This window comes from Lingula anatina, chromosome 10, assembly GCF_051362555.1.
Source record: "Lingula anatina isolate TDL-2025a chromosome 10, LinAna3.0, whole genome shotgun sequence".
Lineage (NCBI taxonomy): Eukaryota > Metazoa > Brachiopoda > Lingulata > Lingulida > Lingulidae > Lingula > Lingula anatina.
In genome coordinates, this window is record NC_141776.1 from 8,372,851 (window position 1) to 8,390,204 (window position 17,354).

The 17,354-nt window shown below is 36.5% G+C and overlaps 4 protein-coding genes across 8 annotated transcripts in view; 2 read left to right on the top strand and 2 right to left on the bottom strand.

The window, feature by feature from the left end:
- Positions 1-17,354, top strand: part of LOC106171789 (dehydrogenase/reductase SDR family member 11) — a 24,665-nt gene continuing 7,311 nt past the window's right edge. Inside the window, exons 1-8 of one of the 4 annotated variants that reach the window (XM_086997321.1) lie at positions 1-174; positions 943-1,078; positions 1,576-1,782; positions 2,196-2,290; positions 8,545-8,674; positions 9,030-9,107; positions 9,534-9,599; positions 9,840-10,000. In XM_086997321.1, the coding sequence (XP_086853447.1) occupies positions 47-174; positions 943-1,078; positions 1,576-1,782; positions 2,196-2,290; positions 8,545-8,674; positions 9,030-9,107; positions 9,534-9,599; positions 9,840-9,884 (885 nt within the window). In that variant the 5' untranslated portion in view covers positions 1-46 and the 3' untranslated portion in view covers positions 9,885-10,000. Of the gene's footprint in view, positions 179-942; positions 1,079-1,575; positions 1,783-2,195; positions 2,291-8,544; positions 8,675-9,029; positions 9,108-9,533; positions 9,600-9,839; positions 10,001-17,354 lie in introns of those variants that run through there. The other 3 variants (XM_086997320.1, XM_086997322.1, XM_086997323.1) reach the window with 3 other exon arrangements.
- Positions 3,702-5,841, top strand: LOC106164121 (uncharacterized). Of its 2 annotated transcripts, XM_086997325.1 has the most exons (5): positions 3,702-3,718; positions 4,087-4,332; positions 4,601-4,809; positions 5,249-5,308; positions 5,489-5,841. In XM_086997325.1, exons 2-5 carry the CDS (start codon positions 4,103-4,105, stop codon positions 5,689-5,691), a joined length of 702 nt encoding a protein of 233 aa, XP_086853451.1. In that variant the 5' UTR covers positions 3,702-3,718; positions 4,087-4,102; the 3' UTR covers positions 5,692-5,841. The 2 variants fall into 2 exon arrangements, with proteins under 2 accessions (XP_086853451.1, XP_013397375.2); XM_013541921.2 differs by lacking the exon at positions 3,702-3,718 and having other exon boundaries at positions 3,955-4,332.
- Positions 5,861-7,059, bottom strand: LOC106164122 (uncharacterized). The gene has a single exon (XM_086997319.1). The coding sequence runs from the start codon at positions 6,932-6,934 to the stop codon at positions 5,861-5,863; it is 1,074 nt and encodes a 357-aa protein (XP_086853445.1). The 5' UTR covers positions 6,935-7,059.
- On the bottom strand, positions 10,378-15,695 carry LOC106166736 (beta-2-glycoprotein 1). Its single transcript, XM_013545380.2, has 7 exons — positions 15,567-15,695; positions 13,277-13,375; positions 12,773-12,850; positions 12,150-12,347; positions 11,443-11,541; positions 11,186-11,263; positions 10,378-10,809 (listed from the first exon to the last, which is right to left on the bottom strand). The coding sequence occupies exons 1-7, from the start codon at positions 15,649-15,651 to the stop codon at positions 10,568-10,570; spliced, it is 879 nt and encodes a 292-aa protein (XP_013400834.2). The 5' UTR covers positions 15,652-15,695; the 3' UTR covers positions 10,378-10,567.

Genomic DNA, 17,354 nt, shown 5'->3' on the forward strand with positions numbered 1-17,354 from the left:
GTTGCTTGCGTCATATGATATCTGAGTAAGCCTACCACATATTTACATGTTATCTTGCATAACACCGTATAATGGTCTGAACGCAAGCTCTTTAGAGATCAAGATTGTCCGGCAAAGGCTGGGTGTTTTTAGTGCTGTTTCCTTCCCTGGACAAGTGGAAGCCCCTGACAGCACGTAGGTAATGTTATAAACAACGTCTTTTGTTGACAAAATGGAGAACTAGGCCTACAGTGTATGTATCGTACCAGTATATCGTATGTTGCGGTATATATCGTAAATATGCAGTGTGTCATATAGCGTCTGGGTCAAGATTCCAACAATAGTATTTGACTCTGCCGAGTGTTTTGGGCGTAATAAAATTATATTGTTAATACATCTAAAATAGTTCTCTCTCTCTCATGAGCAGTGTACATATGGATGATCGCTTTTAGCTACACAGAGGTTAACATTAATGCCCCTCCATCCCACCCCCACCCGCAACTCCCCAAAAAGAAATGTTATATTAAACTTGGCAACCATAAAGTACCGGTATGTCAAAAAATGTTTGGGTCAAGTTCAATGTCTGCATGCAGTTACCAGCGTTTTATGTCGCTCCTTTAATTGTCAATTTCCTCAAACTGTGTTTGCACTATCTTCTATGCCTGGTCACTGTTTCACACACATACACACACACGCACACACACACGCACATACACACACACTCACACACACGCACACACACACACACCAACACACACACACGTACAGACACACGCATACACACACGTACACACACACACACACACACACACACATGTACACATGTACACTGCGACAGAGAGAGAAGAGAGAGAGAGAAGGGGTTTTTGGAGGGTTGAATTACCATTATATCAATCGAGATTATTGGGCACTCGAAGTTATTAAAACAACAAGAAAAGAATGCTTCGCTTTTATTTATATTAGAGATATGGAGCGCTGGAAAGGTCGAGTTGCCTTGGTAACAGGAGCATCTATGGGTATAGGAGCAGCCATTGCTGGAGATCTGGTGAAGAATGGTATGGTGGTGGTGGGATGTGCCAGGCACGTAGAAGATATACAGGTGAATATTTCCTTAAGAAATAATAAAAAAAGTCGACTCATATTTAGCAGTAGAAACTTGAAAGAATACCGCGTAAATAAAAAAATAAAATTCAAGTAAGTAGTTACAAACTGATGTAAGTTACAAACTTTCGAGCCAGGTTTATTCCGCGTCTCAAAACTATCACATTAATTCACCACTTGTTACGAAGAACCTACGGGAGGTGCCTTGGCAACAAGGACCTAGCTATCAAGGTGATATATCTTGTTAATCTCCCCCCACCCCCACCCCCCACCCCCCCAAAAAAAGAAAAGAAAACCTGGTTGGATTGTAATCTGAAAGTAATTTTAGTGAGATTGGTTGCTTCATGCACTTTGAAAGAAATTCACTTGTTATGAGGGATATGTTAAACGACTCTGGTATCTAATATTTATGAAAAAGAACATGTATATCCAAGAGATAGAGCACCATACATGTATACTGTGATTTTAAGCTTGATTAAACGTTTTAAATCGCAGAAAACTGCAGAGGATCTGGCATCTGAGGCTGGACACTTGATACCTATGAAGTGCAATCTTGCAAAAATAGAAGATATTGAATCCATGTTCAGGGCAATTACTGAACAAGTGGGCGGGGTTGACGTCTGTATAAACAACGCTGCTGTTGCATCAGTAGAGTCAACGTTGATTTCCGGCCCTCCATCAGAGTTTAAAACAGTTTATGATGTAAGCATTGTACCATTGACATGATCTTTCTCAATAAAATGTTAAATCACCTTGAATTTATATTGACCAATATCAATTTGCAAAGCTACCAATGTACCCTGTTTATGTGCATCTAAGGGTGAATTCCCAGAGATTTAGATCGATCCAGAGATTTAGATTTAGATCGACCTAACTCCTTGGGGGTTCACGCTAAATTGCAGTCAGCCGAGCGCTCACCATAGTTAATTACCCCCTTACAGCTTTTAGTAGGCGGGAGAGACGCTTAAGCCGGTTAAGCTGACGGTAATCTAGTGAGACTCCCCACAGGGATAGATCGATCTAAAATCTATGGGAATGGGGTCTAAAATCTCTTGCACCCTGAACACTGTCCCTACCAGTTTATCTCGTTGTATTAAATATGATGTGTTTTGTAGGTGAATTTACTGGCTGCCACCACGGTTGCACATCTCTCCATTAAGTCTATGAAGGAACGCAATGTGAATGACGGACATATTATTAACATTAGCAGGTAAATCCATCTCTCGTACTCCATCCCTCTCTCCTTCTGGGGATTGCTGTTGATTGTTTTCTTAAATTAATGTTCTTGTGTTGGACTGCATGTCTCTGATGGGCAGTTTGGCAGCAGTGATGGAGAAAGAGCATGACTCGTGCATAATAGGCGGAAATAGTTGTAAAATGATATTGTCAAATGAGTATAAAATCGCTTCATTAATTTTTTGCAAAGAGGGCAATGACAGGAAATATACTTTTTTATTCCATTTATCCTTAATAAATGCTAAAACACGAGATCAAAAGATATGACAACTAAAAAACCACACAGAGAACATAGATCTCCGCCAAGGCAGCTCGAGTCTCATTATAATTAATTATTAATAAATTGTGGTAGATCTAGGTGAGAGTACACCAATTGCACAACGACCTAATCCCAGCAAACACAATCAGTCAGATGGCAACTGGCCGCGCGTAGGAAAATATTCAGAACTGAGCGCGTGCGCTGAGATGACGTCGTGGTTGAATTTTTGTAAATTGCGTAACCATCGCGGGAATTCATGAATTGTGCTTAATTGCCCTCATACGTGCTTGTGAAGAATTACGACCTGATAGCAGAGTTCACTACGCGTCTCAACGTCTGCGATTTACCTATGAGTGAGCAGAAATGAATGAGCTAGAACTCGAGGAAATCGGCCAACGGGTAAATTTTTGGCCGTAGCAACACTGTAACAAATTGAGATATCTCCTTTATTAGAAATAACACGTCTTAGAAAAGTCCGTAAAATGTGTCTTTTTCAATAACCAAAATACGTGCCAAGTTTCATCAAAACTTATTCGTGGCAACTTTTTATGCGAGCTGTTGAAGTGCATTTTTGACTCTATTCCGCTAGATGTCAGCCATATTCTGACGTCATATTCTCCAATACAGAAGCAAGTGAAGGTCTGGAGATTTCACTAAATTTCGAGAATCAATAAACTTATAACTTATTTGCACAATAAAATGTCCCTTTGAGTAAAATAAATAATATGCTAGGCGTTTAAATCATTTTACCTTTCTAGATGTCTTATTTCGAAAGAAGATATTTTATCCTTATATCGCACCTGCACAAGTCAAGCCGGTTGCAAATCCTCCACGAAATTTGCTGTCATAAAGCTTATCTGCACAATCCTGAGTTACGAGTAGACCGAACATAACATTTAAATTTTGTTTACCATTACGGACTGCGGCTCTGCTAATAAAGTTTGTTGTTTATTCATAGTAAATTTAAATAACCGACGAATTTAAATAATGAGAACGGCTTCAATGTTTTTTCATGTGGTGTGGAGGAGTTTAATTAGTAGGAAGCAAGAACAAGAAAATGACTTTTAATGGGAAAGAAGCACTTAACTTGCCATAGAAATCCAAAATTTTCCAACTTAAGATATTAGTAGAGATTACACGTAGGTAAGAAACGTATCGAATTTAATAGATTTACGCTTATTTCTTTCAAGTTTAACATACTGCAGAGGAATATATAGGGTGTTAAGATTCCACTGAATCACTTTTAGACGCTGTCGGTAGAAATACTCTGTGAAACAGGCGGAAAAAGAGACAGTCAATCAGTCGTCCGTAGTAGCATCAAATTAATTTTAAGTTGATTTTTTTTCATAAACAACAGGATCTGCGGCATCACTTGACGTAAATAACACATTCCATTCAACATCTTAATTATTCATCTATCTAAAAAGAATCATTAAGCAGCCCCATGTTCGTGTAATCCATATATATACAGTAGGCCTATACCCTTATCATTTTATTTCTTTGAATTGCAGATAATCATAACCTAGTATGTCGGCCAAAAAAAAATCTGTTATATTTAATGATGACATCGATGAGATTCTATTAAAGGAGGTAAATTATTACAACCCATTTAAAACCCCAGCTCGCTGGACAGAAGTAGCTGAATCTTTGACTGATCTGTTAGAGTTAACAAGCCCTTGCACTGCAAGAACTGTGAAAGAAAGAACTGTCAGGATTCTTGCTAAGTGGAAAAGTAGTGAACTTGCATCCCAAAAAGCGTGAGTAACTGAATATATCAATCAAGGACTTTTTTAATTTGCAAATTCAACTGACATGTCTTACGCATCTTTACAGAAAATTTTATTTTTAGATTATTTTTTTTAATTTAAGATGGCATAATTTTGCAAGTTTCATTCTGTGTTCCTCTTTTATTTTATGATATGAACACATTGTATCCTATGTTATGGGCAATAGGTTTTCTCTGTAGAAAAGAAATTTGTAAGATGATTATGCATTGATCAATAAATAATTTTTGTGATATTATAGGAGTGGCATTCAACAAGATTACACAGAGTTACAGAAACTGATGATTGATGTGACTGAATTAGAGAAGGAGGCAGAAATAGAAATTGCTGAAAAAAGAAAGACAACGAATCCTAAAATGAAAGCAAAAACTGACACAGAAAAACTTAAAGAGGGAAAAGCAGTTCGAGATAAAGCACTGCTGTGCTTCTCTAAGAAAGGAAAATTGGATGGTAAGATACTACATTTTGATTAGGACATTGAAATGCCAAAAGGGTGTTAGAGTTGGGGGTTAAAGAGGATTTTCCTGCCAAAACTAATATTAGACAAATTTTTCCGGAGTAAAATGGCATTTTCCCCCAACTTGCCCACCTTATATTTTCCATTTCAGACACTCACCATACATCTGTAACAATTTTGGAAAAAAGGCGAACATCAAAACCCGCACTTAAGCGCAGCTTTGTCCCAATAGCTGACTACTTAGATTTGAATAGGGGACAGTGAATATAACTATGTCTTTTGGTATTGTTTAAGGTGATCTATTTGTCAATTTATGTTTTAAAAGTTTTAATTGACCTCAGGTGAGTTCAACAAGTCTCGATTCATGCTTTTTCATTACAGTCAGAATCCTCTTTTGTGTCCCTTTAAGGTTGTTTAATTCAAATATTTCAGGTGTGAAAGATGAGATGAATGAAAGGCCAGAACAAGAAACCGAGAACCAGGATTCTGACAGTAAGTAGATATTATTTTGACTTGGTTACTAGTTATGAATGGGAGAGGTTTTTTCTTATAGGCCCCTAATCATTTTCTATAGAAAATATATATTTTTTATCTTAAAGAAGTCATTTTTCTATCATCACCACCTTTCTTGTTTGAATCTTACTTATATATCTTATTGCATGATGATTCCAGCTGGTGATGTGGAACCTCCAAAACCAAAGAAGATAAAGAAAAAGGCAAAAGAGGACCCCTTGCTTGGCATCTTGGCGAGAAAGCTGGAGCTTGATGAACTAAAAGAACAGCGTAAAATGCAAGAACTTGAAATCAGAAAGCAGGAGTCTGAAAATCAAAAGGCCCTTATTGGTGCACTGATTAATCAAAAGAGCAACATATAATATTTGGAGAACTCTACTACTGATCAGTAATTATCATGCCATTTGCTAATTAAAAGGAAGAGAGAATTTTGTTTATACAGTTTATTTTAATTTGAAAGTTTAAAGTTTTTTCACACAGTTTCATTTTATAATAAATTTTTCAATTTTGAATACTGTGTTTTCTTATTTATTATTCATAATCATAATATTGCAAATATTCCTCTAAACTTGGTGGATCAATATGAAAAAAATCAGTCGTTTCTGATCCATATAAACAGGTATGGCAATTAACTAATAGAGCTGCAACCAGATACATCTTGCCAATAGGTTGAAGACAAAGTTTATGGTTTTTCTTATAGTCTAGGAAGGCAAAGTTTTCAACAATTTTGCCGAATGTCCACTCTACAGATATTCTAACAGCTGACATGGAGGCATTGAACATCTGTTGATCAGGTGTTGGATTTCTGAATGGAACCTGTATTTCTGGTCGTAAAGGATATGCTGGATCCCCATAGATGCAGCCTTGTTCTCCATTTATCTGAATTTCTGAGAGTTCCAGCATTATACCACTCATGCGGAGTAAGGCAGAATCATGCCTCGATCCTTCAACTGGACCAAACATATTTGCTATTAATCCATTTGGTGCAGTGATGCTCTGATATTTCAGGGCATGTGTCCGTTTGTGTCCATTATAGCACACTTGTTGCCCTTCCTGAGGCCTACACATAGGCCGCACAGTGCCGTCTATAAAGCCCCAGCAGTTAGCAAGTGCAGCCCCCTTAGCTTGGATAGCTGCAGCAAATAGTTCATATCCATCTGTCAGCCATTCTTGGTCACGCAGAGATTGTAGGATATGTCCATTGTTTTCATAGATAACATCAAGAGTTGTAGTGAATATTTGGGAAAGGGCACAAGATGGTCTGCCAAATACTTCTTCGAGGTCACACAGTCTATTTGGATATGCCAATCTACGTAACAAAATGCACAATGCGTCTACTCCGGTTGATACAGTTCTATCTGAACAGATCAAAACGTCAGGGATGCCCAATGCATTTTGAAGTCTGCCAATGTCATCCTTTTGAAATCTTGTCATAGAACATATTTTTGCCGAGGTTTGGTCATCAAAAACAAACTTGCCATAGTCAGGATCATATGTGGAGTCTCTTCGTCGCTTGTAATTTGCGAAGACGAGCGTATTTTCTACGTCAAAGTCGAAAATTTGTGCACAAATCAACTTCCGCTTGGATGTCCAGGGCGCGGCCATTTTGGAACTAGCGGCTGCTGGCGGGAAAAAAAACGCATACGGAGTGAGACCTGCCAAAACCACTTCTAGCTATCTCGCGTACGTATAACGTATTACGTATTGATCTATACGTTACACGTCATACGGAAGGCCTTGCCAAAACTCTCTATTATTCACAAACGCTTATATACATATATAGGCTATACGTACGTACTGTACATGTAGTATGGCAAATCAAATTTTTTAAGCGATTTATTCTAAAATCTTGGTTTTTCTATAACTCCCACACTCCCTTTTATTTTGCAATATTGGACTAAGCTACCCTGCTATTTGGAATGTGGCATTTGAATCTTTGATACTTTTTGGATACTTTTTTTTTTTTTTTTACAAATATGCGCGTTGTTTTATAAATAGGTCAACATATAATCTTCTGCATAAATGATATCAGAATACATAAATAAAATCAGGCCATTTTCTTATGATCATTTTTTTATATAAACGATAAAATACCATAAAAAACACTAAATAATGATAGAAAATTCAGTTATCGGCGGGATTATCTAACCTTGACCGTTCAATAGGAACTCCCACAATGCTTTAGTAGTTCAAGGTCATCGTAAAACTTTCCAGGAACGCATGCACGAAAGGTACAGTGGCAGAAATATTACTTGATCGTTTTTCTTTGAAATGATATATGTGTTGATATTCTTAATAAAGATGTAACCTGCAAATAAATGTCCTTTTTGCGACGGTCTGAGACCGCCATTTTTTCGTCATCATTTGAGCTGGATCTTGATTTTTTCTTCTGGTGACAAAACAAGAAATAACACGTTCTTGAAACTTTGAAATTTTAAACATTAGGTGGTGTTTTAACTTATATCTAAAAATTAGATAAATTCAGGGCCGGCAACTTTTTTCTCGCAACATAGTCCCACCCCCTACGATACTCATTTTGAGAACGATTTTATTTTCAAAATTCAAAATCGTGAACATATTTCATTTAAATTTTTGCATATTTCAGTAATCCTTTTAAATCGAGGGTAAGAGCATGGACTTTTCTTATTATCGTTACAAAATTACAACTCAAAACGACCTGGTTTGTTTTTAAACTGGTTTTATTTGCAAGGTACAGTTTTTCACGTCAGCCATCGCATTTGTCCAGAAACGGCGCTACTTCGTGACGCGGACTCACTGAAAAGTTTCAAATAACCGCCATGACGTTACGTTTTTCACCCGGTTGCCATCTGACTGAATACATTATTATAACGTCACCATAACGTTTAGATCTACATAAACAAAGAACGTTATGGTAACCTTATAAAAAGTTCTGTATTTACTGGGATAACACCGTTCGTGATTTGGGGCCAAGGTCATTGGTATTCCGTAGGAGTTAACTAACAAAATAACTATTGGTACCAGTGTAACGTGAGAGAGAGTCCCCAATGACAGAGAGTCATAGATCAAAACCTAACATGATATTGGCGACTTCCTGTATCCATGCAAAACGTTTATACATTTGATTCAGGTAGGATAATCAAAGGGACATCGCCCTCATAAGAAGGCTGCGGTTTCTTTTAATGAAATTATTCGAATAATGCAATCTGCAAAATATGTTTCTTTTTCTTTTGCAGCTCAATGGGCCATACTGTACTGGAATATGGCAACTTGCACACTTATTCCGCAACCAAGCACGCACTGAACGCCATCACAGAGGGTCTGCGTCACGAGCTGAGAAACGAGAACTCCACGATTAGAACAACGGTTCGTAGTCTTTTCAACCTAGTGTCAAGTGGGAACATTCTTAATTATATTTCAATGTGTTTATTATGTAATATGTACTATGTAGATTCCGGTAAATTGTTAAACAGGTCTCTGGTCTCATTTAAAGCGTCTGTGGGCGTCTACGCCAAGGAGATGTTGCGCTGTTGGTCTAAGAGCTTTTCACGTGCCGGTGTCCCATATATGTGAATATTTTTTATTCATATCACTTGTAGACCAAAAGAGAACTCGTGCCCCCCCCCCCCCAAAAAAAAAAAAAAATATATATATATATATATATATATATATATATATATATATATATATATATATATATAGTTGTGATTTCATTGAACAGGTCATATGCCCGAGTTTGGTGCAGACTGGTTCCACACAAGATTTCCTCCTGGAGGAGGCATTGCAAGTTCCGGAAAAGGCAGGTTTTGTTTTATTGATTACTACCTGCTACCCGCACATCTACTTCAGAAATGTTTTCTCCGCTATACGTCTGTGATTTGTCAATTTAAAAGTGACTTTATGTTTTAAAAATCCCTTATGCCACTTGAACGGTTCAGGGCTGGGTCCTGCATGCAGATACGTGGACAATTGCAATATGGATAACTTTAAGATAGAAAACTTTCTATTATTATAACGCCAAGAAGGCAAGAAACGAGAGAGAATGAAAACAAGAACGTTACTCGTTGCATACAGGTAGGAATCTGTCCAGGAAAAGTGGAGAGGAGGGGGTGAACTGGTTGCTTACATACGCGCGCGGTAAAAGCAATTCATTTCTTCGATGTTAATTAATTTTTTGATAAAATTTTAAATTGTATATACATGTTATTTCTTTACTTTGCCATAGGCCCTGCAGCCTTTGGACGTTTCCGCGGCGGTGATGTATGCGCTCTCTGCCCCGCCTTGTGTTAACGTAAGTGGACCACTTTTTTAGCAAAGAGAAAAGTGAATGAACACTGAGCAAAACTGGTCAATGTACATTTATAAATTAGTAAGTCATATTTCTCGTGTTATTACCAACACCGTTATTGATAGTGCATAATTACACTGTATAAGGTTGCAAATGAAATTTCGATCATATCCCGGAATTTCTGACTATAAGAATTTCGGGACATACATGTACATGTATGTCAGGGACGTCTTTGCATTTTAGGTCCGTCATATTTGTATTGCTGCGGTTCTGGATGGCTACTTTTGAAGTGGATTCGGCTCAGTACTCCACATCTGTAAATCAGGATAACTAAAACAGCACATTTAATACATAAACGGCCATGTGTAATAACCAGTAGGGAAATTAATAAAATAACAAAAATAGCGGCAGTATGAATTCTACTAAGATGTACCGTGCACATGATAAATGCGAAGCTGTGACATTGCTCCTCGAACTGTGTACTGTATATGCCTCTAAGGAATTTTTTTTTTTACAAATCTATAATTGATAATCAAAAAGCAGGGTAGATGCGGAACTTTTAATGAATTAATTTATGCTTAAAGGGGGGAAAATTATTTAAACTCATGTTAGCATTTGTCTCAAAACTCCAGGCTGATTCCCAATACGAAATGGTGATCTGGCCCTGTACTGCATTATGAATAATGGGAGGAAATATGCTGATAAAAATTATTGTGTAGGTTTATTCCAATGTATATTGAACACATATAATAATAATACCCAGATACAAACTATTTTACACCAAAATATACTTGGTTTAATTTGTTCGCAATTGCTGTTGATACAGATTCAATCCTCGAAATGAAAGACAATTCAGTTACTGTGAATAAAGCAGATAGTGCATTCGTTTCACATAAAATACAATACCAGAACGCAATGTTTGGTTATGTTAATACAGATAAAATGCAATCACCAAAATTTAGAAACAACTTTTAATTTACTAATAATTTTGAATATGACGTAATTGCTGTATAAAGAGTCGATCTATATATGTTGATGGTTTTATCCACGCAACACTTCAGAAACGGGGTCTTGCAAGGTTCGCACATGGGGAGAGACAGTTCCTTGCAGGTTCCGCTTCCGGCCTTGGTTTTCAGCCCCTTAAGACAACACATCCGAATGTAATCCTTCAGTGCATCTGGGTCAATGTCCGGGTTTGGAGGCAGTGTAATCTCTGATAAGAAAGAAACACAAATATGCACAAGTTCATGTAATTTATGTTTATTATATTGAGGGCCTGTTCAGGACCAGTTGATCCACGGACTAACTAGTCGGCGGATCAATTTGGCGTGACCAACTTGAAAGCAAGCCAGTATTTAATTGCCCTGCCCCTGCAGACATGTTTGATCCGTGGACTAGTTAGTCCGCAGCCCAACTGGTCCTGAACATGACCTTTAGACGACCATTCATATACTGCAAATACGTCATTCTCTTACTATTTTAAACGCATAGCTTGCGTTATTACTAATTGCACTTTTAATATTCGTATAAATACAAAAAGAAAAAAAATTGAGAAAATATTCATGTGACCCATTAATATGATAACTTACTTTCGCAGCCAATATCTTCCCCCGTCCATGTTCCATTTTCACAAACTTTGTGTGTGGAGCCGTTGGTGTGTTGATAGCCTTAAGAAAAAGGAACGCTGTATAAATACCCGGAAAAAAGACTTCCACTTTCTAGTTCCACTTTTCAAGACACTATTCGGAGAGCTTTACAGGATGACAGACTAGTAAATTTAATGGCAAACTTACTACATACTCAATGTATTTGATTTTGTGCTTTCTAAAAAAAGTTTTTTAAGTACCTTTCAGACAAATGTAGTGGACTTTTCCTCCATGTTCGTATAACTTCTCTGGGGCTGATACGTAGGCGTATGCGACCTTGGGAGGCTGTGAACAGCTCACTGGTATATTATATTATATTATATTATATTACATTATATTATATGCTTGCTAAATATGACATACTACAGACAGGTAAAATAAACAGAATGGATAATGACATAGAGTAAAAATCAGCTCCTAAAATTGAGACGCCGTTAACGTTAACTAATGGCAGCGCAACCCCCCCCCCCCAGCCCCTAAAGCAATATTACCACCTTGGATGGTAAAAATAAGTAGACATAATTTTCATAACGATTGAATTTATCTCTTACATTCCTTTTCAGAACCGTGACACATGACCGTGGTCCAGTCCGTTGGACAACCATCAGGTTATATAACTTTTTATAATGCATATACTGTATATTCAATATCAGTACGGTCAAAACGTTGCTAATCACTCACCCCAATGTTTATATAAATAAGTATACCGGTCAGTAGCCAGGAGGATTCGAGGGATTAGAAAGAACCGCACTTCTGCCGAGAGATTGTCCACACTGGACGAAATTTGATCAAGATGCAAGAAGGTTTCAAAGAAAAGGTCCACTTTTTCTTTTAGAACCCACCCACCCCCCTTTGAAATCGCTGGCGGCTTCGGGCCTGATCGATAAATAACACCATAGTCCCTTACTTGGCTGAACATCTTCTTGAGGCAGGTCCTGGTCAGGACAGCAGTTCAGGAAGGCAGTCTTGCACGGTTCGCACATCGACTTGGCCAAGGTGGCGCATGACTCATTTCCGGTTCGAGCCCTCAATCCTTTTTGGCAGCATTGGCGCTTGTAGTCGAACAAAGCCCCAGGGTACAAATTGGATGTTGGTGGTGCAATTTCTATAGTCAAAGTCACAAAAAATTCACCAATGTCAATCCATATTTTGGTATGCTCATTTAAATATTCTATTAAATATTGTATATATATATATTTTAAAATACTCTACAAGTTCAAGTAAATACACATACTAAGCGATAAAACTTTTTTCTACATACAACAGGTGAAGCTAGCACTTGTAAAAAATATACACCATAACTGTTACTGTTTTAAGTATAATGTCAAACAATCCTATTCTGTACGTCTTTTAATAGATAAACCAGTTGAACCCATTTACTGCACAAATTTATGGTGATGAAAATAATAAAATAAAATAAAAAAATAAAAGAATAAGATATAGTTACCGCAAAGGGGGTTGTGAATATAAACATTACAACCCCTGACATTGTGTGATGATTTTTAAGTAAATCATTTATTTTCTACTTACGTTCACATATAATGTTATGCCCAACCCATAATCCCGTCAGGCACAATTTATATGAAGATCCGCCAACATGCTGATATCCTAGAGGAAACGAAGAGAATCGACATTTTGCCTTTCATCATTAGATACAAGGGATTAATTTTTTTAATAAAAACAATATGTAAATATTAAAATACCATTCTAGGTATAATACCCCGGTAAATTAAAGGTTAGCAAATACACTGAACGACTTTTCCCACAGTAATTTTTAAATTTAAAGAGTATTTTGATAAGATTCTCTTAGAAATTGCTGACAACGAAGCAGGAGACCGCTGTTGGTGCTGAACAGAGATCTCAATTGCCATGCCGTATAATGCCGTATAACATATAATGTCACTAAACCTGCCCTATACATTGTAAACAATCGGTTCACAGTATACTAGATTAAGTCCCCATAGTGCATAAACCTGCATTCTCAAAAAAAAATTGACACACATCATTTCCTGCCTTTTTATTACATGAGCCTACCTTTTTCACAAGTATAGCGGATTCTCTCGCCTTTCCTGTAATTCTTTGCTAATGCTATTCGATATGCAAACGCGACCTGGGGTGGTTCGCCACAATACTCTGCAATGAGATAAGTAGACAAATAATTAATGATAGCATTTAGGAATTTAGAACCATGTGTTTCAAAACAAAGTTATATTTTTTCTCACGTATAAACACGTTCTATTTAACGTAACAGTTAACTTAAGATAAGGACGTGACGTGTTATCAACCAACCCTTCACACAGAAGATAACTCCGACAAGTATATATTAATCCGACAAGAACTAAAGGTGGTAAAATAAAAGTATTACAGTGGATGAGTACACAGACCACAAATCAGTGTTTGGAAAGGGCAAATGAGAGGAGACTATCGACAACTTTATCAAAACCACATATACGAATGAAGTAAATAATTCATGCCAGTAACTCACCACCTTTGTATTATAAGCATAAATGTTTCCTTTACTTGCGAAAACATTTTGGCAAGTATATCAATCTGTTTGCAGTCAGTTTTTTTTTTTTTTTTTTTTTTTTTTTTTTTTTTTTTTTTTTTTTTTTTTTTTGTGTGTGTGTGTGTGTGTGTGTGTGTGTGTGTGTGTGCATGTGTGTGTCACGATATAGGACGCAATTTTTGCTTGTTTTTTGCTTGCTTGTTTTTTGGACAACTAAAAGACCTAGAATGTGCCCTGTTGATTTTCATAAATGGCTGCCTGTTTTGAATAAAAAAAATAATAACATGCCCAAGACTATTGACAGATTTTTTTAATTTGTATTTTTAATTTTGGGTGTAATCTCATTAAATCGTGTGAACTGATAGTAAGTCCAAATTACACTTGTGTTGATAAACTAGTGATGCTCTTGCTGCTCAAACAGTGGATGACCTGCAACTGTAGTAAACAAATAGTGCATAAGATGAAATTGACTAAGAACCATCATGTCACTTGACTTTCATTTAATGACTGGCAGACAATAGTGGCCGACCTTAAATGGGTCAATGCAAACCGTCTTTTAAATAGCTGCACGGCGTTTTCAGTTGTATGCCAGTTCAGCTGTCACTATAACATTAGGGTAAAAATTTGGAACAGGAATAAAAAGAGGCAATATAGTTGTGCCGGTATATAGCAAGTTCTTGATCTATTGAGCACTTTTATTTCAGCATTGCTTCAAACAACTCTTGGTGTATTTTAAATTTATGTGCACTGAAATTATTAGTAGGTGGCCTCTTATATGGACGCCAAAACGTATAACTACGTAAATGGGTGGGTAATTGCTTGAATACAAAGTCAAGATAACTCGTTCATAGTTACATTTTGAATGACAAATTGTTGATTAATTCAGCTCCAAAGGCGTAAATACCAGTGACGCAGTGAGGTAGATTAATAAACATGAGACGAGCAATAAATCATTATCAAAAATAAGTGCATTAGGGGTGCATTTCTAAAATAATACTCCTTGTGCGGTATGAACTTGATTCACCCAACTTATACAGTCTCCTCTCAAACAGTCGAATATATGTACGTTAAAATTTTTAATTTAAAATGTGAAAAATATGTAAAAGTTTGCGGTTCACCGATAAAAAAGTTTGAACCTCATTGGTGGGATAGCTTCAGCTGAAAAAAATTACGTAAGAAGCCCGGATGTTTTTTTTTTTTTATGCAGCTTTATCATTTTAAATATTGTGCATTAATTAATTCGTGGTATCAAAAACGCCTCATGTTAGTAAAACAAAATCGCCATTTATGTTTTTTTTATATATAATTACAGTCTTCTATTAAAGAAGGTTAAACATCTTAAGAATATTTATTCAGAATGGTGGAAAATATCCTTGGTTCACTTTGATCGTGATGTTCTATCACATATGTTAATAAACTTTATTTAGAAAAGTTGATTGCTATGTTTTTTTTTTCTCTCTACAAAATACAACAAATATACATAAAGACTTTGGCTTTGTAATTGTTACACACAAACACACACACTCAACAGCCAAATCGAGCGTCCCTTAGGAATCAACCATTTCAGTAGATTCACAGAGAGTCGAATACAAACAAAACCTATAGTTTTAATGAACATTTTAATAGCAATACATTTGGACAGACTAAAAAATATAATACAAGTTAATTTAATTTCCATTGGGAAAATGAATTAACTAGGGATTAAGAATATAAAAAAACTTAATGAAGTAAGTAAACAAATAAATACTGATGTTAGGTTAATAAGTAACAATCAAAAGTGAATGTAATAAACAGAATTACGCCTTATTAAATACGTACTATTCTCTCCTTCCTCCGTAGCTGCAGTCTGCCAAAATGTTACAACAAACAGAACAGCGGCGACGCTGAGGTGGACAGCACCCATGTTTCTTCTATGGCGACTTTCAAATGATTAAGTTTCAACATAATTAGGTATAAATTTTATGGGTGGAAAAAATAAGGTGGGATGGGCCACCTTTATTGAACAAATGGGTAAAATTATGAGCTCAGTTTATGATGTCTTTATGACAATGTTCCATACTTTCAGCAATATTTTAGTGCTAGTGAACGTCTACTTTACCTGAGTGCAGTCTGTTAATTCTGAGTTCCGGGGTCAAAGACAACCGCCTTCTTTTCACAGGTAATTTGCCACCGTAATAAATGCACATCGTGACGGCATTCCTTAACCAGGCTAACAACAAAACCGCATCAAGCACAAATCTGTATTAAAAGTGTTATTCAAACTGTCGCCATATATCTCTACGTTATTCTAAAGAATGCCGTTTACGTGGTACACGTACATGTTTCACGTTAGGGCGATTGATGCTATGGTGATCGTCCTTTCCTTATGAGAAGAATAAACAACTCTAAAAATTAGTAGCTAAAAGATAATTACACGTTGAAGTAAACCATGTTTCCGTGATAAACGCACTTCACAAGAGAAAGTACTTCATTACAACGAAAATTACGTGCAAATATTTTATGATGCTAGAAAAGTTAAAAGTATATTTCCACGGGCTGTCATAAAAGTAAGTTTGAACGCGTCATTCGTGTCTGTAATTACAGCAAAGACCTGCTTAGTGTTAAATATTGGCTTTTTGGCTCTGCTTAGACGGCTAATCTAAAAGATGTCCAATCCGGAATTTTCACGCCAAATATAATTTTTCCTTAATAAAGCTATTTCCCCTACCCACGGACAATCGCTCGAACGGTCTCTTGCACTTGAATTCGATGTTTTATATTATTAAGTCCTAATTAAACCCATAAAATAAAGTTGAACCCCTAAATTAGCTTTTCTTAACACTGTGTGAAGACAATCAAAATTTGCTCTATGGACACAGTTACAAGACCAAAAAAGATCTGAATCTTTTTATGTTGTTATACTTACCAGAGACGGAAGGTTTCGGGAGTTTTGAACTTGAGTCAATTTGTTGAGCGGCCTCGTTTCTAGAAGGTGAAAAGTGACTAACCTGATGAGGAGGAGAGACGATGTTTCCCTGGGACGATAGACAGACCTGGTGAGGGGGAGGGACACTGTTTCTCTGGGACCATCAACAAAAAACTCTTGCTAAACTGAACCTGAATAAGGATACGTACATGCAGCTATATTAAGACATGAGAAAAAATTCTTATTCCGATAAAATGGTCCATATTTAGCAGAAAAGCTTACGGACAGTTAGACAGTTACAATAAATATATATATATGCACGTCCTCGATACTGGGTAACAACAGTGGGTTATCATCTTAGAAAATGTGTCAAAATATTCCTAAGTGTTGGATTACAGTGGGGTGCTTACATGTGAAAGGGGATGGATTGGTGTGCATTTTAGCTATGAATTGCTTGAATTGACATAGAGTTGAATAAATGAATTTATGAAAGATCAAATAAAACACTACTTGTACTTGTATGCTTTTAATATTTATTAGGTTCCAAACAGCCATTGCTATATGTACATATTATAAACACAACTGAACTTTTTTATAGTTGGTCCTGATATTTCTATTTGCTTTGTTCATGAATAAATGCAAGATTATGCCTGTGGTTCTATACAACCCGAAAAACGCGTCGTTTGTGAATGTATATATTC